The following is a 22,619-nucleotide window of genomic DNA, read 5'->3' on the forward strand; positions in this document are numbered from 1 at the left end:
AAGTGTGCAGACGGAGCAGGGGAACGTTTGCTCGTTGTAGGCATTTATGTCTTTGCTATTACCAGGTCACATAATCCGTATATTAGGTATATAGACTTTAGCATGCTTTTTTTTAATCTCCCCCCCCCCCCATTTCTTTTTTTGAAGGATGGAAAAGCTGAAAGATCAGATGCTGCCACTTCTGGGAAAACAACTATGAAGTCAGTGCTTGAAAACCTTGGCGACCTTTGGGATCAAGAGCAGTATGACTCCGAATACAGTTTAGAGAAATTTATGCATTCGCTTAAATAAACTTTCTTTAATGCAATGACTGCTAGTCCACATTTTCAGCTGATATTCAGCAAATTTCAAAACATTTATAGTAAACTTCTAGTATAACATGTAAATACTAAAAAAAAATTAAAAGAGTTGCGTTTTGAATAAAGCTACCTACTTCACTTTGAGGTAGTTAAAGTCTTAATTACTTGCATTATATAAAGCCTTTAAACTTAATGTAAGGTTGTTTTGAATTTCCCGAATAGCTATAGATTCGTATTTGCTTGGGGGTTGGAGGGGGGGGATAAAACATAACAGGTTTTGCACATTCTGGTAAGTGTTAACTTCTTCAAAATCTTAACTCCCCTTTCCCCAAATCTTCAGTAATTTGTACAGATTGTTTAAAAACTTCTCTTGCTTGTTATTGTACATCTCTCTCTCTCTCACACCCAGTTTGCTTTAATAATATGTTAAATAAGTTAGAGTGATGTTTGGTTCAAATCACTTCAGGGTGTCCATTAACGTAGTAATGGCAAAGTCCTGAAGTGGTAATGAAGAATTGAATGGAAGTTCAAGTAATTCAGGTCCCACCTTGATATATTTAAGTATGTGCTGCTCTTCAGTCTTCTGACATCATTTTGAGAGCAGTTGACTTTTTAATAGGAATTTACACACAGTGGCTTGCTTGAGGCCATTTCTGCATCCTTTTTAGAGGGAGCCGTTTTTAAATTTTTATGTGTATATATAGTATGGCTAGAGTGTAGCCCAGTTCAGAGATCAAACGTATGTTGTAGGTTTCAATCCTATATTTTTTTTTGTAACTAAGAGAGCAAATATATAAACAGAGCTTTTCCAGACGAAGATATTGTAAAATTGAGACTTCATGCTGGAAAAAACCCAACAACTCTAATGCGCTAGTGCAGGACTCTCTCAAAAGAGAGAGGAAAGATGCTTTATTTTAGGGTCTAGATATACACATCTACTTAAGGAATGCCTAAGTTGCATCAGAGGAAATAGAACATTTGAACTAAAATCATACAATAGAAGGTTATAATAACCAAGTGAGGATAACGATAGCCGTACATTTTAAAAAGGGAGCCAGTATAGTGATGTGTCTCTGTTCATGGATGTGCATGTATGTACCAAACACAATTTTCTGAATATATTAAAGGCAAACCTGCATAAGCTTTCAGAATACATAGAATATATGTATAGATGTCATATATAAGGTTTGAAGCTTGCTGTGCACTTCAGCATCAGAGCTTGAATACCCACGAAACCTCAATAGTGTAAAGTAATTGTTTTTGATTTCTTTTTTTAAAAATAAAGGGAAAAATGTTGGCTTATGGGGCAAGATTGTTTGGCAATATCCAAACACGAATGAACGTGTGTCAGATTTAAGTAGCTATATGAACTGCCATATTGTAACATTAACAGCATTCCATGACAAGGAGGGGGAAAAAAATAAAAAGCCAAACTGGTATAAACAGTCTGTGCGTGATTCATGTAGTTCTTTCTACATCTTTGACAATAAACACCGTAGCTGTTCTTCTGGTGAATAAATAGTCTGTGTGGAGTAACAGAGTATCTAGCTATGATGGGCTTATTTGGTTATGTTCTCTGTTGTCATTCTTTGCAGCTCCTGGCAGGAACAGTAGAAAGCTCTGGCTCTTTATAGAATCTGTAAATACCGTCCACAGTTTTTGGAGTTAGCTAACTTGTCATTTTAGTACTTGGTCTGGTGACAAAAAGACGCTAGATTCTAATCATGAATATCCAGCAAGTCATGACTTCTTTAGAATATTGTCTAATATTCAAAGAAGGGATCACACCTTCCCCCGTGAGAAACGTGAACTGTCTCTGTGTCAGGGGTGCATGCATCCTTCCACGGAGCCTGTGTGCAGATGCAGTGGTGAGCAGTTCACTCCTGTATTCATGTTCACACTGAATGTCTAAAGCTACTCTTTGGGTTGCACATCTGGTTCCTTTATCCCAGAAAAGCCTATACAGCACATTGGCTTTTCAGACAACACATTTGGTTCCAAAAGACCCCCATATCAATTTACGTAGTAAGTTGAACTCTACTAAAACTGGGGTAGGAGGAGAGGAGTTAGGAATTTAAATAGAGGTGGGTATGAACCTGCACCCCCTTTTGGAGAGCCATCATGGGTAGTGGTTACGAGCGGTAATTTGGAGCGGTGGACTCTGATCTGGAGCCAGGTTTGATTCCCCACTCCTCCACATGAGCAGCGGATGCCAATCTGGTGAACTGGATTTGTTTCCCCACTCCTCCACATGAAGCCAGCTGGGTGACCTTGGGCTAGTCACAGTTCTCTCAGCCTCACCTACCTCACAGGGTGTCTGTTGTGGGGAGGGGGAGGGGAGGTGACTGTAAGCCAGTTTGATTCTTCCTTAAGTGGTAGAGAAAGTTGGCATATAAAAACCAACTCTTCATCATCAGCATCACAGAGAAGATTGTGTGTGTGAAGTGCCGTCAAGTCACAGCCAACTTACAGGTTTTCAAGGCCAAGAGACTAATAGAGGTGGGTTGCCATTGTCTTCCTCTGCATAGCGACTCTGGTGTTCCTTGGCAGTCTCCCATCCAAGTACTAACCTGCTTAGCTTGTGAGATCAACATCAAAACTTGGATCACAAGTTTTGACTAGCTTCTGAGATCAGGCTAGCTTGAAAAGCTGTATCCAGTTTTTGAGTGTTGGTTGTTAACTGGGCTTTATGTGTTTGAGCAACATCATGAGCTATATATGGTGTGGGGGAAAGGAAAATGGGTAAGAGCTAGAGGATAAACTTTCACAATGTGAATAAGCCATTCTACAAATCAAAGCTTGTGAGCAAGGGGCCACTTCGATACTTTCAGTTTCATTTACTTTGGCCCTAATTCAATAAGACTGTGTGAGATCAGTAGCTGGAACACTGACGTTACACCTTTAGAAAGCTTATGGTTATCTCTAGTAAACTGGGCTATTGATATGGTCTAGCTATTGCAGTTACGGATCTTTTAAATACGAAATAGGCGAGGGAGGCAGACAGTTAATTTGAGCATGTTGACTTATCAAGAAGAAGAGTTAGTTTTTATATGCTGACTTTGTCTACCACTTAAGGAAGAATCAAACTACCTTACAATCCCCTTCCCTCCCCCTCCTCCCAGCAGACACCCTGTGAGGTAGGTGAGGCTGAGAGAGTGTGACTAGCCCAAGGTCACCCAGCTGGCTTCATGTGTAGGAGTAGGGAAATAAATCCAGTTCACCAGATTAGTTTCTGGCGCTCATGTGGAAGAGTGGGGAATAAAACCTGGTTCTCCAGATCAGAGTCCTCTGCTCCAAACTACTGCTCTTAACCACTACACCACGCTGCCTCTCGTTAAGCCCAAGCCAATAATCATAGCAAAGCTATATGGCATCTCAAAGATATGTGCGCTGCAGGAAAACGCCATTTGGTAATCAGCCTCTTCCAAAGTACCTTTCAGATATCTATAAGATACGATGACATATTATACTTCTTATAATGCACTGGTTGCTATTGCAGTATCTATTTTTACCACATCCATTCCAATCCATTTTGATATAATGATAAATCTGGAAACAAAATCCCTTGGAGGCGCAGGGTAGGTTAACAATGTAATAGCAACAGTCATGGGTACTGAAGACAGACAAAAACTACAACTGTTAAGGGAGAAAAACATTATCCAGCAGAGTTCATGAGTTTTGGTGCTTTTAGTGTGGAACTCCCTGCCCCAGGATGTGGTAATGGCTGCCAACTTGGAAGGCTTTAAGAGAGGAGTGGGCATGTTCGTGGAGGAGAGGGCTATTCATGGCTACTACTAAAAATGGATAGTAGTCATGGTGCATGGCTATTCTCTCCAGGATCAGAGGAGCATGCCTATTATATTGGGTGCTGTGGAACACAGGCTGGATAACTCTGCCGCTGCAGTTGTCTTGTCTGTGGGCTTCCTGGAGGTACCTGGTTGGCCACTGTGTGAGCAGACTGCTGGACTTGATGGACCTTAGTCTGATCCAGCATGGCCTTTCTTATGTTCTTATTGTATCTCAAAGACTGTGCATGGGACATACCATGTCAAGACAACAGCTAAGGATTCACAGTTGAATACTCCTTTTTCTCCTCCACCACCAGCCCAACACACTGAGGAAAAGACTGGCCTGGAACCCTTTCCCCTTGACACATCTAATTTTCTATATACGGGTAAGGGTTTTTTTCATTAACTCGATGAGAATCCAGTCCAATGACTCCTACCTACAATCTGAAGTGGTACATCCTACTTCATTACTGCCTTTTACATTTGTTCGGTAGACATTACAGCTTTTGGTGTGATGAATGTGTGTGTTTCCATACTGGTATGATTTAAATTGCAGCAGGAGATGGTTTGTTTTAAGGCACAATCTTTACTCATTAAGAAGTCATTCCTGTTTATTCCGTATCCCTTTGTGTCTGTTTTTCTGCTCCGGCTTTGTGTGCACGCTCATGCGTATACTGCTGCAAGCTAGGATCTGGACTGGGATATTCCATAAAATGAAATGTTTGAATTTATTATCTTTTCATGCAATGCATTAATTTTGGATTTATTGGCTTACCCCGAGCCAGCGTGGCTCCTTGAGTATTTTAGAGGTGGGGGGGATGTATTTGTTTAATGGGTGATTTGTCTCCTATTTCAACAAGAATAATATCCTCGGCAGAGACACTTTTGAGGCAATAAATGACTTTTGCAGTCATTGGTTGCACCGATCGCCTTGGCCCGAGCTTTTAATCGGCCCCAGGAGCTGTTTATTGCCTCATATTCTTCTACAGAAAACATTATCTTTTAATTAATTCCCTGAAAATGATTAGGCCTGGAGATGCAGCTGAGTTAGCCCCATGCAAGTAAGGAAGTCCTCCCCTTTTCGCCCCCACATCCATTTTGTCACATGCAGGGGCCGGTTGGCTAGAATCCAAAGCTTAAGTGCAGCCAGCTGTAGCTCAGCAGGTTGGATTATACAAGTTGTAAGAGGAAAAAGCGAAGATGGCATGTCGGCAGAAATGGAGCAGAAATGGGAGCTGCAAACTAATATATGATCTTGCCATCTTCTAAGGCAGATGTCCCCCACCTTTGGAATACTGACACAGGGTGGGGCCCAAAATGTCTGCCTCAGGAGGCGGAGCTAACCACAAAATGGCTGCCACTGGAGGCGGAGCTAATAGTAACTCTTCAACATTTTAGGCAGAGTCTCTGCCTAACGGGATGCCTTTTGAAAGGAATATATTGCTTAAAAATATTTTCTTGCTTACACACAGCTTATCTTCAGTCGCTCAGTAAAGATCCTAGTAATGGTAGCTGCTACTGAAGAAATGTGTTTTTGGAATCTGTACAGCCAATCGGAAGCCCTGCTTGGTAAAAAGCCCCACTTGGCTCTTCCCACTTTCTAAAAACATTTGTCAGGTGCCAGGAAAGGTGTCAGTGACACCCGAGGGCAGCATGTTGGGGACCCCTTCTCTAAGGTCTATAAGACCAGAGGGTAAAAGATAGTTAAAAACTACCAGAACTGATTGTGATTATAGTGGGTCATGCGATCATACACACACCAGACCCATTTCATTGCAGTGTTTTTCTATGGCACAGCTGGGTACTCCCTGATGGTGGCACAGGCGGCCACAGGATCTCTTTGCATGAACATGTAATCCCAGCAGTGGAAGAAGAAGAGTTGGTTTTTATATCCCGATTTTCTCTACCTTTCAAGGAGAATCAAACCGGCTTAACAGTCTCCTTCAATTTCTCTCCCCACTACAGGCACCTTGGGAGGTAGGTGAGGCTGAGAGGGTTCAGAGAGAACTGTGACTAGCCCAAGGTCATGTGTAGGAGTGGGGAAACCAACCCAGTTCACCAGATTAGAGTTCCACTCTGGCTGGAGGACTGTCTGTGTGGGGAGATGTGGGGAGATGTGCTATATCATGTATTTTCCAGCCATATCTTCGTAGGTTTCAAATTGTTTCATTCATCCTATCGAAAAGCCTGTAAGCTATGCCAATATTAAAGATGAGTTGGGGAAGAAAAGGTTTGCTCTCAAAGCGTTTGGTGATTTTGATTCAGCTAACTCTCTCAGCCCATCTATCACCGTAGTTCTTCCATACACAACAGTCCAAAGCTTGCTACGTTTTGCAGATGTTGTGTTTGTGTGTGTGAAATTTTAAATCAGCCCCCAGGTGGAGGGGGCTAGGTAGTGACAGGGTAGGGTTGCCAGGTCCGTCTTCGTCATCGGCAGGAGATTTTGGGAGCGGAGCCTGAGGAGGGCGGGGTTTGGGGAGGGGAGGGACTTCGGTGCCATAGAGTCCAATGGCCAAAGCAGCCATTTTCTCCCGATGAACGGATCTCTATCGGCAGGAGATCAGTTGTAATAGCAGGAGATCTTCTGCTATTACCTGGAGGCTGGAAAGGAAACAGTACTCAACTCTATATGCAAAAATATCAAAAGTGTATTACAATACAGTGAATATGACAGTGGAGTGCAAACGAAAGCTTAAAAACAACCTAAACAAAAATAAACATAAACTTAAGACATGAAGTTCATCAATTGAGTCCAAATGACTTCCAGAGGATATAAAATCTCATTTATAGTCCATTGTAACTTGCATGATTCTTGATGCTACATTTTCCAAAGATCCAAGTGATATCTTGATTCCTTGTTGAAGATAGGTAAAGATGGAAAACGCCTTCCGGAATTTGTAAAAACGTTTTTCACATATAATGCTTCTTCAGCTTGTGTGATTGAAGTTTTAAGGCGCCAAACTAAGGGCTGCAGCTTTCCTTAGCAAAGTTCTTTTGGTCTCTAAGTTCCTTGAGATATTTTCAAGTGCTTTCTAACTGGTTAAGTCACAGGTTAAAAACACTAAAATGGGTTCTTACAATCAACATGCACACAAGGCAGTAAATAAAAAAGCAACAAAAAAAATCCCTTTATACTACCATGGCAGAATTGAACTTACTTTCAGGACAGATCTCCATTTCACTGTCCTTCCGACTATAGCAGAACGTCATTGTCTCCTTTGAAGGTATACTAAAAAAGCTCAAAGGCTCAGACCACATAAGGTGTTTTTGGGACATAACTAAGCATAAGGACCAAGACAAACGTTTTAGATGTTGCAATTAATTCCATACATGGAACAGTGTGGTATAGTGGTTAAGAGCAGTGGTTTGGAGCGGTGGACTCTGATGTGGAGAACTGGGTTTGATTCGTCACTCCTCCACATGAGCGGCGGAGGCTAATCTGGTGAACCGGGATGGTTTCCCTACTCCTACACACAAAGCCAGCTGGGTGACCTTGGGCTAGTCACTGTTCTATTAAGAGCTCTCTCAGCCCCAAATGCCTCACAGGGTGTCTGTTGTGGGGAGGAGAAGGGAAGGTGATTGTAAGCCGGTTTGAGTCTCGCTTAAGTGGTAGAGATTGGCGGCATATAAAAACCAACTCTTCTTCTAAGTATGAGTAGCTTAATAAAAAATATACAAATATGTTACTATCACATTTGTTTGCATGCAAGTTAGCTGAAGCATTTGATGAGTTTTTGGAATGGAGAAAGTTGGGCCCGATGGTAAATTGTGGTAATCCAGTAGGCCTGCAGGCCTTTATATTTTGCAGGTGTCTTCTGATGCTACAGCGGACAGGGAATTTTACATTTACATTGAAGGTTTTAGAATGAGCTTCCAGAACTCTTCTGTTTCGATTACCCTTCCTCTTCAGTAGTTGATAGCATCCTTGGCAGAGGATGGACAAAAGGAAAGATTGTTGTCGAGAGAGATGCTGAAAATAATAAGCCGTTAATTAAGTTTTAGTGAATTCGCTGCAGTGCAGCTGGAGGCCATCCGAAGCAGGGTGTCTTCCTGAAATTAGAGTCTTTGGGACAGAAATAGAATTTGGTGGAGGAAAGAAATGGTGCCACTGATGAGGAGGCTGAAACATTCACATTGCCATTTTAGGGAGGAAAAGAGCATCCATGAGATGGGACGTGGACACTGTGGTGCCTGTTCACAATCCAGTTCTCACGGACAGAGTATTGGGTAAGGGGATTTCACCTGTAAGTTAAAACCCATGTAATATATGTTTTTATTAGGACTCGTAATGCTAGAACGCGGAGTTCATCTGCTGAAGCTGGAGGGTGAGAGATTCAAAACAGATAAAAGGGAAGTAATAATAATTAATTTATTGCAGTCATAGACCAGAAAATATCATATCATGATAAAATAGGGTTGCCGGGTCCCTCTTTGCCACCAGCGGGAGGTTTTTGGGGCGGAGCCTGAGGAGGGTGTGGTTTTGGGAGGGGAGGGACTTCAATGCCGAAGCGGCCATTTTCTCCAGGTGGACTGATCTCTATCAGCTGGAGATGAGTTGTAATAGCAGGAGAGCTCCAGCTACTACCTGGAGGTTGGCAACCCTGTGATAAAAGGAAGTATTTCTTTCACACAGCACATAGTTAACTTGTAGAACTCCCAGCCCCAGGATGTAGTGATGGCTGCCAACTTGAAAGGCTTTAAGAGGGGAGTGGACATGTTCATGGGGGATAGGGCTATCCATAGCTATTAGTCCAATAGTGAATACTAGTCAAAATGAATAGTAGTCATGATGCATACCTATTCTCCCCAGGATCAGAGGAGCATGCCTATTATATTAGGTGCTGTGAATCACGGGCAGGATGCTGCTGCAGTCGTCTTGTTTGTGGGCTTCCTAGAGGCCCCTGGTTGGCCACTGTGCGTGAACAGCCTGCTGGACTTGATGGGCCTTGGTCTGATCCAGCAGGGCTTTTCTTATGTTCTTATGACTAACCAAAATAACACAAAACAGTGTGCAAGCTTAAGAAGAAGAGTTGGTTTTTATATGCCGACTTTCTCTACCACTTAAGAGAGACTCAAACCGGCTTACAATAGCTTCCCTCCCCCTCCCCACAACAGACACCCTGTGAGGTGGGTGGGGCTGAGAGAGCTGTGACTAGCCCAAGGTTATGCAGTTGGCTTCATGTGTAGGAGTGGGGAAACTAATCCAGTTCACCAGATTAGCCTCCGCAGCTCATGTGGCGGAGTGGGGATGTAAACCCGATTCTCCAGATCAGAGTCCACCGCTCTTAACCACTACACCATGCTGGCTTAAGAAATCTCCAGAAATCTTAAGCATGTGTGTTTTATTTGCTTCATTTATATCCTACCTTTCTTCCCAGTGGGGATCCAAAGCAGCTCACATCAGTTTCCTCTGCTCCATTTTATCCTCACAACAACCCTGTGTGGTAGATGAGGCTGTGTGTGCATAACTGGCCCAGGGTCAACCAGCGAGTTTCCACAGCGGAGCGGAGATCCTAATCTGACATTTTAACCACTCAACTATGAGTAGCTCTTCCCGTGGTTGCTCTCCTCCAGTTGACAAATCCCCAGGACCAACTTACAATTGTTCATCACCCTGTGCCTTAGGCTCAAGATGCAGAACAGCCTCGGAAAAGCAGATCTGGCTTATGCCACCATTCTCTACACTTTTTGCTGTTGACTGAGAGATACCTATGCAGACAAGGATGACAAGTCAAAAACAATATTCCAAACACGGAGTGCTGCTTTGGCATGCTTTCTGATATAGATGTGCTGAGACCAGTCAGGAAACAAGCTCTCTAAAGCCTGGACTCTTGACTGTGAGAGGGGATTCTTTTTTCCTCCCTGTAAAATCGAAATTTATTTCCCCTCCCAAATATCGAAATATCGAAAATGTCCCTTCAATAACAAATTGACAAGAAAATGGGAAGCCCTGTTCACACATTACTGTGAGTGCAGGGATGCCCTAAATGTAGTAGATCTGTTTGTAAGAAAGAGCCAACATGTGTTTACTTTACAAATGAAACTGGGGGCCAGTATATGGGCAAACGTAGGGTTTAAATTGCATGTTCATCTGTTCATGTGTTGAATGAAATACGAGAATTTATGAGAATTAAGCAACATGCATATAAAGAAAAAATCAAATGTCTGCTGCACATGGATTGTACATGTGTTCACTGTAACTTGTGAACAGGGCAAAGGTGTCCATACTATCAGATTACAGAAACCCAGAAGATCTGTTTACTGGGAGAGTGCACTCATCCTTCTGCCTTCCTAAGAGCCAGCGTGGTGGTGTAGTTAACAGCGGTGGTTTGGAGCGGTGGACTCGGATCTGGAGAACCAGGTTCGATTCCCCACTCCTCCCCATGAGCGGCAGAGCTAATCTGGTGGACCGGGTTGGTTTCCCCACTCCTACACATGAAGCCCTCTGGGTGACCTTGGGCTAGTCACAGCTCTCTCAGCCCCACCTACCTCACAGGGTGTTTGTTGTGGGGAGGGGAAGGGAAGGTGATTGTAAGCCGGTTTGAGTCTCCCTTAAGTGGTAGAGAAAGTCGGCATATAAAAACCAACTCTTCTTCTAAGGCATTAAGGCCCCTTTCAAGGTGTTTTATTTTAATTCGTTCACAAAGTTATGAAACTCCCCCAGAGTGCCAGCGTGATACAGTGGTTAAGAGCGGTGGTTTGGAGCAGTGGACTCTGATCTGGAGAACCGGCTTTGATTCCCCACTCCTCCACATGAGCTGCAGAGGCTGATCTGGTGCTCGATTTGTTTCCCCACTCCTACACATGAAGCCAGCTGGGTGACCTTGGGCTAGTCACAGTTCTCTCCAAACTCAGCCCCACCTTCCTCACAGTGTGTCTGTTGTGGGGAGGGGAAGGGAAGGTGATTGTAAGCTTGATTTGATTCTTCCTTAAGTGGTAGTGGGGTTGCCAGGTCCCTCTTCACCATTGGTGGGAGGTTTTTAGGGCAGAGCCTGAGGAGGGCAGGGTTTGGGGAGGGGAGGGACTTCAATGCCATAGAGTCCAATTGCCAAAGAGGCCATTTTCTCCAGATAAACTGATCTCTATCGGCTGGAGATCAGTTGTAACAGCAGGAGATCTTCTTCTATTACCTGGCGGTTGGCATCCCTAAGTGGTAGAGAAAGTCGGCATATAAAATCCAACTCTTCTTCTTCCAGTACCATCCTAAAGAGAATTACTCCAGTCTAAGCCCAGTCATTTCAATGGGTTTAGACTGGAGTGACTCCTCTTAAGATTGCACTGTTAGTCAGACCGGAGCCACTAGGCTGCTCTGACTCTTAAGGGCTTCTCAAGAGTTTCAGTTCAGCATTTTATCAACATTACAGGGGCCAGTCACAATATAATTAGCTGTGCTCTATTTCTACTTCCGTTCCTTTCCTAAGAGTGGAATTAAAATTGAAGGCATCCCTTTCCAGAGTGGCATTTGGAAAAGAGCGCATCCTCATTAGACCTTAGGTGAGAACGATCAATACATTGCTCTCTGTCTGAGAGCAACTGTTTCTTCTGTAGATCTATGCAGAAAAGAGCCTCACCAACCTAAGGGGAAAAGCTCTTCACAAGATTGCCTTCTGGGGGGGGGGCACTTTTTAAGGTACGCTGTTGTCACTAATTTTTGTTCTTTGGCAGATCAAAGATTTAGCTTTTGCAATCATTGCCTAATTTAGAGCCAAGTAGGATTCAAATAAAGACACCAGGTACTGAAACAGAAGTATCATGCATAGGATTGCCAACCTCCAGGTACTACCTGGAGATCTCCTGCTATCACAACTGATCTCCAGCTGACAGAGATCTGTTCACCTGGAGAAAATGGCCGCTTTGGCAATTGGACTCTATGGCATCAAAGTCCCTCCCCTCCTCAAATCCCGCCCTCCTCAGGCTCCACCCCAAAAACCTCCCGCCGGTGGCAAAGAGGACCTGGCAACCCTAATCGTGCAAAAAACTCAGCATGCAAAATGGGTATAACATGCATTTTAAAAAATCCTGGAGATTTGGGGGTGGAGACTGAGGTGAGCAGGGTTTGGGGAGGGGAGAGGCCTCAGCTGGATACAATGCCATAGATTCCACCCTCCAGAGCAGCCATTTTCTCCAGGGGAACTGATCTCTGTCATCTGAAGATCAGTTCTAATTCTAGGAGATCTCTAGGTTCCTCCTGGAGATTGGTAACCCTAAGCCTGGAAGTAGGATTGCCAACCTCCAGGTATTAGCTGGAGATCTCCTGCTATTACAGCTGATCTCCAGCCAATAGAGATCAGTTCACCTGGAGAAAATGGCCACTTTGGCAATTGGACTCTATGGCATTGAAGTCCCTCCCCTCTCCAAACCCAGCCAAACCCCCCTGGTTTTTGGCTAATGGGGAACCCTGTGTGTAGATCTGTTTGCTGTGGTGTCAAACACAAACGTCGGGCAGATGTATCGATCCTTGAGGGACCATTCATGTTGCAGAGATAGGTCTCTCTGCTGATGGCATCTCTATAGTTTGGAGATATGTTTTGATTCAAGGAGCTCTCCAGGCCACACCTAAAGGTTGGCAACCATAGAAGGAGAGAAGGAACCAGGACAAGGGGAGAGGCTATGGTGACTTTCAGGAAAGGGAAAGAAGAATAGTGGGGGAGGGGGAAATGAGATGCCTTGGGTTCCCACTTGTCTATATGCTAATCCCAAAGTTGGCCAAATTGATGAGTGGAGATGTAAACGGGCAAGACAGATTGTTCTACAAACATGAAAAAAACTTAGGTTTGCAGAAAAATGTGATAACTAAATTTTTTTTAAATTACATTTTTTTAAAACTCCAAATTGATAAAAGGAGCACCTGTGGCTTTAAGCAATGGATTCCGCCATATTTTTCCAGGCTTGGTGGAGGGGGCAGAGAGACGGGACAGGGCTATTTTTGGTTTCTGTGGGAAGACTCATTGGGGCCAGGCCTGACTAGGGTTGCCAGCTCCAGGTTGGGAAATTCCTGGAGATTTTGGGATGGAGTCTGAAGAGGGCAGGGTGTGGGAAGGGGTGGTCTCAGCCAAATATAATGCCATAGAGTCCACCGTCCAAAGCAGTCATTTTCTCCAGGGGGACAGATCTCTGTTGTCTGGTTTTCTTTTGTAATTCTGGGAGATTGCCAGGTCCCACCTGGAGGTGGGCAGCCCTAGGCCTTGCAGCAACTTCTGTGTGACTTGATACCACCCGATTCTATGACATTATACCTTGCTGAGGTATTCCTTCTCCAAACCTCACCCCCCACCACCACCCAAGGGTCTCAACCTGGAGCTGGCGGAACTGTTCTCTGTAGTCGGGAGATCTGTTGTGATTCCAGGAGCTCTCCAGATCCCACTTGGAGGTTGGCAGCCCTAGAAGTACTGAAGGAATAGGGTTGCCAACCTCCAGGTAATAGCAGAAGATCTCCTGCTATTACAACAGATCTCCAGTCGACAGAGATCAGTTCCCCTGGAGAAAATGGCCGCTTTGCCAATTGGACTCTATGGCATCGAAGTCCCTCCCCTCCCCTCCCCAAATCCCGCCCTTCTCAGGCTCCATCCCCAAAAATCTCCCGCCAATGATGAAGAGGGACCTGGCAACCCTATGAAGGAAGCAGGAAAAGCGGAGAAGCTATGGGGACTTTCAGGAAAGGGAAAGTGGAAATAGCGGAGGGGGAAATGAGATGCCTAATTTAAGAAGTCCTTGTGGGTTCTCACTTGTGTAAACTATTTCTACACATGGCACCCTTCTATGTTTACTAGCTCTTTGCTATCATATGCAAACACATATGTTTGTAGTACTGGCAGTCAAACACAATACCAAGCCATTCCAAGGGGAACCTGGCTGCATTCACTTACAAATAACATACAATAGTCACTAATTTATCTCAATAGTATAACCTCCAACTGTTCCCCAGTGAAGTACAGTTAAGAGACTGCCAGAAGCGGAGGATTGTTATTTTTCTTTGAAAAGGACAAGTTACTGCATCGCTGGTAGAGAATCATTCTGTTCAGCCTTTATGCTGTTTGCTAGCCCGTTGCTGACAAAGCAGGATCGACAATATGACTGCCTGCTGTTTCATTTCCCCCTGGCAGCTTGCCACCAATGCTGTTACAGATCTGAGGCTGTTCTAGAAAAAGGGCTCAGCTAAATTTAACATCTCGCCATCAAAATTTACAGGCGGTTGGATCCTAAGCAGCTGCTTTAGCTGCAGAACCACAAAGCAGGGAAATATTGCCGCAGCTAAAGCGGAATTGCAAAGCACGCCAAGGGAGAGGAAAGCATCCAGGGCTGCTGGGCTTGTCAGTGGATCCGTCTGATCTGTCTGCAGAGGGAATCACAGAGCCATTTCAGCTCAGTCAGATCCCACAGAACACCAGCAACACACCTCCATACAGGAATGGTTTATGGAACAAAGAAAGAAAGATCACTCATCTGTTCTCATAACTACATTGGCAAAAAGCATTCAGACCAACATTTGATCTTCTAGGTTCGCACAAGTTTTTAAGAGAAGATTGGGCATGATTCATACGAAATTCTTTCCTCACCAGCCTTTTAGAATTATTTGAGAATGTTAACGTACAAGGGGAAAGAGGTGAACCGGTGGGCCTATGCTTGTGGACTTCTGACAATCTCGCACCAAAGGCTACGAAATAATCTAAGCAGTGTTCAGATAAAATAAGAGGTGGTGTCCTTTGAGTAATGAATTACTGGTTAAAGCATGCGAAGCAGAGGTTCAATTTTCGCAAGACTCATTGTACTGGAACCCGGGGCTGTTTATGGGATCTGGAGTAAGGGCTGAAGAGTGAATTTGCTGTGTTTGTGGATGATGCTAAACTATCCTGGATGGTGAAGCGGCAAACAGACCACAATATAGGGAACAGTTCCGGACACAATATGGAGGTCTGCAGAGGGAATTGGAAAATCGGCAAATGTCACCCCGAACCCATCCACTGACAGAATGTCCATCAGATTATAGGAAACAACCACCCGATAGAAACCACTGGTCTTATCCAACCATGCAAGTTCAAAGAATGATACTTAAGAATTGGCAGAGGAGGCCACAATTATCACTCCTGTCTCAAACTGAAGAGGCCCCCCTTTGCTCCCAAAGTTGTTTCTGAGTGTCTGCTGAATCCCAAGAACAAAACTGGGGGGAGGGCAGCAGACTGCAGCACCAAGGGGAAGTTGTGCCCTACAAAGTCTGGACATGGTTAGTTACACCCCAGTGTATCTCACAGTACTAAAACTTTGGGTTATTTGACAGAGTTTATTGGCAATGCTCAGGGAAGACAAAATGTTTACTGCTTCATGGGATGTGTGATAGACTGTTGAATCCAGTGCCACAGGATTTAGTGAGTAGTGAGTTGACAAGAAAGGAAGAGCAGCATCATAAATATCCAAAGAAGGCATAGGACAGAGATGGACCTCCCCTTCCTCCAGCAAGTGTCAAAGACAAATCTAGGCTTTCAACAGATCAGTGATAACTACTGAAAGTTCACCTCTTTCAAGAAGGGAAATGAGTATCACTATTCTTTGGTTTTCAAGTTTCCTAGAAGCATCTGGTTGGCCATTGTCAGTAACAGAATGCTTGAAGATGGACCCTCAATATGAGCCAGCATTGCAAGGCCATTCTTATGATAATACCACATATAGTCAGCCCAAGGGTAAAAACTATACATTTGTGGAACAGCTGCAAAATGGCAGAGGGGACATAATTTAAAGTACAGAAGCAGTGAGGAGGTGGGAATATTTAACCCACCATGCACAACTTTCCTGCTGCAAACCATTTTATCCCAGCAAGGGTTCAAGATATGCACGTGCCATTGCATGGAGAAATAAGCAGGGCTAAGGTTAAGCAAGATCAATTTGCAAGATCTGAGCAAGGCTGTCAAAGATAGGACATTTTGGAGGACTTTCATTCATAGGGTCGCCATGAGTCGGAAGCGACTTGACGGCACTTAACACACACACAAGGTTAAGCAACCCCTGGCTGCCATTTCTTTGCTTGAAATCATATTCTTCCCCTGTACTACACTGCAGCTGTCCAGAGGAAATCCAATTTTCAAAACATTGAACTTTGCCAAAACATGTGCTTGTTCTAATGTGTATCTCACTGCCCCACCTCTTGGTAGGAGCACATGAATGGTCCTGTGTGGCAACCTCACCATGCGGGGGGGGGGGTCATCATGTGTGGCACCACTTACTCCATGAATACCCAGGATCATGGGACACCTCTATGTCAGCGCCATATGAGGCTGCCATGTTGTTCAATACCCAGCTAGTAAGCAGTGATGTAATCCACAGCCCCCAAAGTGAAAGCACTCCCATATAAAAGCCTCTTACAAGGACGGTGACTATAGGAGCCATCATGTATAAACTGGCCTAATTTCAAAGTTTTGTCCACCCCCAAAACTATGTACCATCGCTGAAATGGTTGCTATAAAGATCCTGATGAAGCTTCTTTCATAGACCTCTTTAGATTGAAGATGAGGAATGCGACTGATGGTAACAGAACATTATCAAAAGCTTCTGACCATGTTGTGTCTTTTGGTTGGTCCTAATAAAAGGTGTTACATGGCTTTTCCTTTTGAGCTTTGCTTTGGACTAATGTGGCCGCAGCCTCTTTCCATACTCCCAAATTTTGCCACGTTTCTAAATATGTTACTTGGTAATGTTAGCGTGGTGGAAGGAAATGTGGGAGACTCAATGAAGGCCAGCAACAGTGTTCATGCCTAGTAGTTGGGAAATAGCTGGTTAACAGGTACGTTAAAGCATGACATGCAGAAAGCTACTATCCATTGAGCAGAGCTCTTTCTAAGTTCATAATTGCTCTTGGTGGTGAATGAAAGAACGTTACAGCTATTCACCATTAAAACTTAACAGAGGTGGCACAGTAGACTTCACTATAAACAACTGGTTTGGGGAACTCCATGACCTACTGAAGTGACATTTACACTCAATTTTTCTATTCCAAATCATCAAGAAACCAAGAAGATTTCTTGAGGGAAAGTAGTCTGGAGAAATTCCGCTTAGCGGCAGGATTAAACTTCTCACAAACGCAAAAACAACACTGATCCTCAGCACATTACATTCTAACTCTTTGAGCGAGCAGACACAATTTTATTGGTTTTCTTTTTTGCCGGACTTGTTGCCCAACCTTATCAATGGTGACATCCGCCTGGGGTATTGGTATCACTTGTAAACTGTCATCTGTGCCTACCATTATAGAATGTATGAAAGTCATTTATGTAACTGTAAATCCAGCTACCTGCCATTAAGACAGGAACATCTCTTATGCCCGGATGCAGGGGCCGGGAGGAGGACTTTGGGCCATTGTGTCTCATGTTGGATCTTACCTGAGCATCCTGTACTGTCATCCTTGGCTTCACCCCAGTTCTGCTGGCAGTGTGACCTTGGGATGTGGGGCCAGGGGTCTTCCCTTTGGTCTATGCCAGACTTTTAAAGGGAATGATCAGAGTCATCATGGCATCTTGGATGGCCATCTCACCTCTGCCCCTTGGATTTAGTATTCTGATCCTGGTATTTCTAATGTTTTTGCTATGGCCTCAGGGCAGCTGCTGTTTGATAAAGCTAAGGGAGAATTTGACCTAGGGTGGCAATTGGCCAAGTGGTTTTCGCTTTCCTTTTAGCATATTACCTATGTTTATGGAGTGTATTGTTAGACCAGCAGTTTTACTGTCACAACTGGCTAGATGGCATTTGGCTGGGGAAAATAGTGTAGGGTTGTACAGGGGTGGGCTCCCTGAATAATCCCAAAAGGTGGGGAGTCCCCTTAAGGAGCTATGGGCATGGTGGCTACTTTTGAGGCCGGCAGGCCAACCAAGAGGCTGTTGATGGGCATAAATAGTGACTGCTGCTGCTTTGTACCTTATAACTGGTTCTCTTTCTCTGGTTATTGCCATCAGGCAGGGGGCTCACTGTCAGTAGGGTTGCCAGGTGCCTCTTCGCCACCAGCAGGAGGTTTTTGGGGTGGAGCCTGAGGAGGGCAGGGTTTGGGGAGGGACTTCAATGCCACAGAGTCCAATTGCCAAAGTGGCCATTTTCTCCAGGTGAACTGATCTCCATCGGCTGGAGATCAGTTGCAATAGCAGGAATGTCCAGCTAGTACCTGGAGGTGGGCAACCCTGTCAGTGACACCTGTTTCCCACCCACGCCACACCAAGACACAAGGAATAAAAGTTGTGTCCTGATTTCCCCCCACTCTGGTGTGTCTGCATTGTCCTTCCCCTCCTGGTGCAGGTTTGCTTTTCTGTAAATGTAACTAGTTCCAGAAGGAAAGGGAGAGATTGCTTTTGAAGACAACTGACTGCACAACTCCATACTAAAGTAAAACGGGAGACCATCACAGTGCACGAGCATGCAAGTCGTTCAGATGTATGACGTAGAGGGGAGATTCCCAGAATTCCTTTTAATCTCTGAATTCCAGAGTGTGCTTCTCCCATTTTTTTTTCAAATATGCAAAAGATGACAAGTGTCAGTACTTCATACAACTAGATTTAATAAGTTATTACAGAAAAAAATTAAGTCCAAACTACAAAGTTGAAGCAGTTGTAAGCAATAGCAGCATTGAGCTCCAGGTTCAGTCACAGTACTGCAGTTCCATACAAAGCATTAGTTTAAGCAAAAAAAAAAAAAAAAGGTAAAAGCTTTTAGGGTTACTAGCAAAACCAGTCTAAGAGAACATGTAGTAAAAGATATGGAACATTTAAAATTAGTTAGTTGGGGGAAAAATCAAGTACAGAGATCTTAGCTGTGAACACTCTAAAAGTTATGTCCATTATTTTGACAGCAAAATTACAAATACCTAATACTTTATATCCCAACAGGACTACATCCAGGAAAAAAAAACAGCAGAAATGATTATCCCGTATTAGCACCCTGGATATCTATTTGTTGCTAAACGTTATTGTTAGGTAAATTTAAAATGTGCAGAATGACATAACATAGCTCCTGATCTGTTACCCATTTTGGGTATAGAGCAAATCACCAGCATGGATATAAAATACTCTGTGGTAAGACAGAAACACTACAACAGAATAAAAGTTTTCTGGTTAAAAAAAAAAAAGGTTAAGCCAACATCATACAAACTGGTGTAAAAAGCAACTACATACAAGCCAGGTTTAACAAAAAGACATTTTTATTTTATTATTTTTTTTACAAATCTGTGACTAATCTTTCACTCATACCTTGCAAGTAGAGATGTCACAATACTGAAATAGTAACATGGGTTATTTTCCCAGTAAAGCACTATTTTTTTTTGTACTACCCTAACGAATATAATGAAATTAGCAAATGTTCATTTGCTAACTGCATATTTGTAATACATTTTGTTTTAGCAACTGCCTTCCCTAAAAGGCAATTGTGGAGGCAGAAATCTAAGCACACACTGTACCACTTTGCAGGAATTCCAAAAGTTTCTTCTTCACTATTAAATGTTTACAATGTGTGTACATCCCAACCAGTTGTACCTAAGTGGAGTCTAAATTTAACTGTTTGGTTTTGCCTATGCATTACTTACAGAGAGGACACAATGAGCCAACACTAGACATTTCCACAAGAGGTTGATAAATTGCCTTCCGGAAGTCAATTTAAGACTAGATCTAAACTGACAACGGATGCGTCCAGAGAAGGGCCATTGTACTTTTGTTTATGTAACACCAGCTTGGTTTGTAGGACCTTAAGGGATAGATAACAGTATCTCTAGATTCGGCACGAGTTCTGCCAGGAAACAGCAAAAGGGGGGTGTTACCTAAACTAAGGTAATGAACTACATAAAGTGAAGCAGTGTTTTGATAGCAGCAAGGAAGGTGATTCACCTGCAATGAAAAACGCTAACACAAAAGAGGGAGAAATATACAAGAAGCTTGCAAAAAAGTGCTCTGATAACAGTAATAAGAGTTGCTACACATGCATTATTTAGCACTAACTATGCAGTAAACTACACTGTATTGTAATTGCACTGTAATATTATGCAGATACTATACAACTTCCTCCATTTGTTCTGGGTTACCACTTAAAAGAAGTGCGTGGAAAATGCGGCATGAAGGGGTGCATTAAATAAATAGTCTCATGGTAGATTACACTGAAGCAACTTGGGAGAGATTGTTTAAGATATCGGTACAAGATGGGCTTGTAAAGGACAGTTAAGTGGGGGAGAGAATTGACCAAGCATTAATGCTGTGTAGTCTCCCTTTATTCTTTTGGCAACTGCACCCCACTATCCAGCAGTAGTGCTGACTGTGCCTGATTGGGGAGGGGGGAGCCGCGAGTATAATGCTGAACAGGCAGGGTCATAACCCTGCTCTTTCTATAGATTGGAGTTTGTTACAACAGCAATAGTGTTTTATCAGCACTGGTGTTGTATAAATCTAGACAGAGAACCGGTACTGTGACATCCCTATTATTCTTCCTCAATCATTTCGATAAAGGAAAAAAAGGCTTTTCAAAAATATCACGTCATTTTCCTGCTTCATTCTGTAATTTTATTGCCCAATTATTCATTACAGTTGTTCCAATCTTTTTACATATCCAACCATTTTCACACCATTGTAAACCACATCAGCGAGTTAATACATAAAGCTTTGCATTTCAAAAAACTAGACACTTTAGTAACAATATTACAAAGGTTCTTTTTTAGCTTCAAAAATAACTGAAAATGAAAAAAATAAACTTTTAAAGAATTAGCATCATAAAATTAATTTATTCCAAGTAAAAATACAAAATAATATTAATGACATTGACCAGATATGAAAGTCTCTCCCAGAAACAACTATATTAATGGTTGAGAAAGCACTCCTTAAAGAAAATCTGAAATAAAAATGAAAAATATGTCAATGTTTAAATTTCTCTTAGCAAAAAATCTTTCTAAAAATAACAATGAAAATTTGTCTCAGTACAAAGGCTACGTTACTATTGAAAAAATACCAGCATGAAGAAAAGGTACATATTTGACAGTAGAAAAATGATCTTAGTGAATCACAATGTCTAAAGTTTGCAATGAAAATAAATCTGCAATAAAGATTTATGCCTTTTTTCTTTTTTTCTTTTTTTTTATACAAACAGTACAAACAGTATTGCACATAACAACAAATAGTCGAGGTTAAGTTGCCTTCAAAAAAAAATCGACTAGTTCAAGTCTCACATCAAGAGAAGGCCACGAGAGGACCTGTTGTACCCAGGGGCTTCTTAGTCAAGTCGCAGTTCAGAACACCTTAGTTTAAAAAATAACTTCTTTTCTTGAAGGACCCTCTTATAATAATATAACATATTAACAACTTGGGGGGGGCACATTCATTTACAAAAAAAAAAGGACCATGTTATAATTTAATAAACTAAAAAATTATCTTTAAAAAAATACAAACAGAAGAACTCTCACAATTCTGGTCAGTCGTGCATAATTGCTTGATTATAAATATACAAATTAAGGGGAAAATATTTTTTCACCTTTCTATTCACAACTTCCAGCACCAAATGGAGATTTGTTTTTACACCTTTCCTTTATGACAACCTGGCCGTACTAATTTTAATCTTATTACATATATAACTTCCAGGATCTTTCTCTCTTTTCCCCTCCTTTCTTTTCCAGGGTATGTTTGTACACGAAAGAGGGACATTTCTTCAAAAATGTATACTTGTTTCACATAATTAGGTAGACTTCTGTAGGTTAGCTATGATCTTCAATATTACAGTTATAAAGCTCTAACTTCTTCATTTTTCAAAAACGCAAATAAGCATGAAAAAAATAAAGTTACCCATCTGTTAAATCATTTTCTCGCAGAATTAAATTAATATATATTTTTTCTGAATAAACTTACTTAGAAAATATTTTCTTTCCTATATTTCAAAATTGAGGTATTGCAAAAGATCATGTCAGTCAGAAAGCATGCCTTTTCTTTTAAAAAAGAATAATCTGCCAACTATTGAAAACTGTCTAGATACAAAAAGTAGTGCATAACAAATCTTGTATAGATGAAAAATAAAATTAACCCAAACAGAAGAAAGACACCTGGGCTGGAAAAAGTAATATCACAAAAGTGCCCAGAAGAAACCATGAAAGGGATAAGAATGATTTTTTTAAACCAGTAAAAAACTATTTTTTTTTAAACACAGAAAGTTCCTTTCAGAGCCAATAATTGCAACTAAACATTAAAAGAAAACTTACGAGTTTGACGTTAACAAGGCCATCACAACACATAAAACCCAGAACATTTAAATCTACTATGCGGTGTCAATATCCAGTCCCCAGAACGGCAAAAAACAGGGGAGAACGAAAAGAGAAAACCCACAAAAATAGTGTACACGTTCTCACATTCTCATAGTTAGCACACTAATTGTGTGTTTATGTGTTTAGTTTTGCAGCCCAAGAGTACATGCTAAAAAAATGTCCACCGTTAATATAGTAGATCTCAATTGTATTCAAGCTTCACAGGATACATCCAGGGTTCAAGAAATTAACATCACACCCGAAGAGACATCTCACAAGTTAACTTTTTGTAGGCAG

At 42.4% G+C, this 22,619-nt stretch overlaps 1 protein-coding gene across 1 annotated transcript in view; it reads left to right on the forward strand.

Annotated features, from left to right (window-relative positions):
- The window catches only part of BTAF1 (B-TFIID TATA-box binding protein associated factor 1), a 62,754-nt gene extending 62,401 nt beyond the window's left edge, over positions 1 to 353 (forward strand). The window contains exon 38 of the mRNA XM_056849835.1: positions 148 to 353. Coding sequence (XP_056705813.1) covers positions 148 to 291 — 144 coding nt within the window. The 3' untranslated portion in view covers positions 292 to 353. The remainder of the gene's footprint in view (positions 1 to 147) is intronic.
- The last annotated feature ends 22,266 nt before the right edge of the window (positions 354 to 22,619 follow it).

Source organism: Euleptes europaea, chromosome 5 (genome assembly GCF_029931775.1).
Source record: "Euleptes europaea isolate rEulEur1 chromosome 5, rEulEur1.hap1, whole genome shotgun sequence".
In the NCBI taxonomy this organism is placed as follows: Eukaryota; Metazoa; Chordata; class Lepidosauria; order Squamata; family Sphaerodactylidae; genus Euleptes; species Euleptes europaea.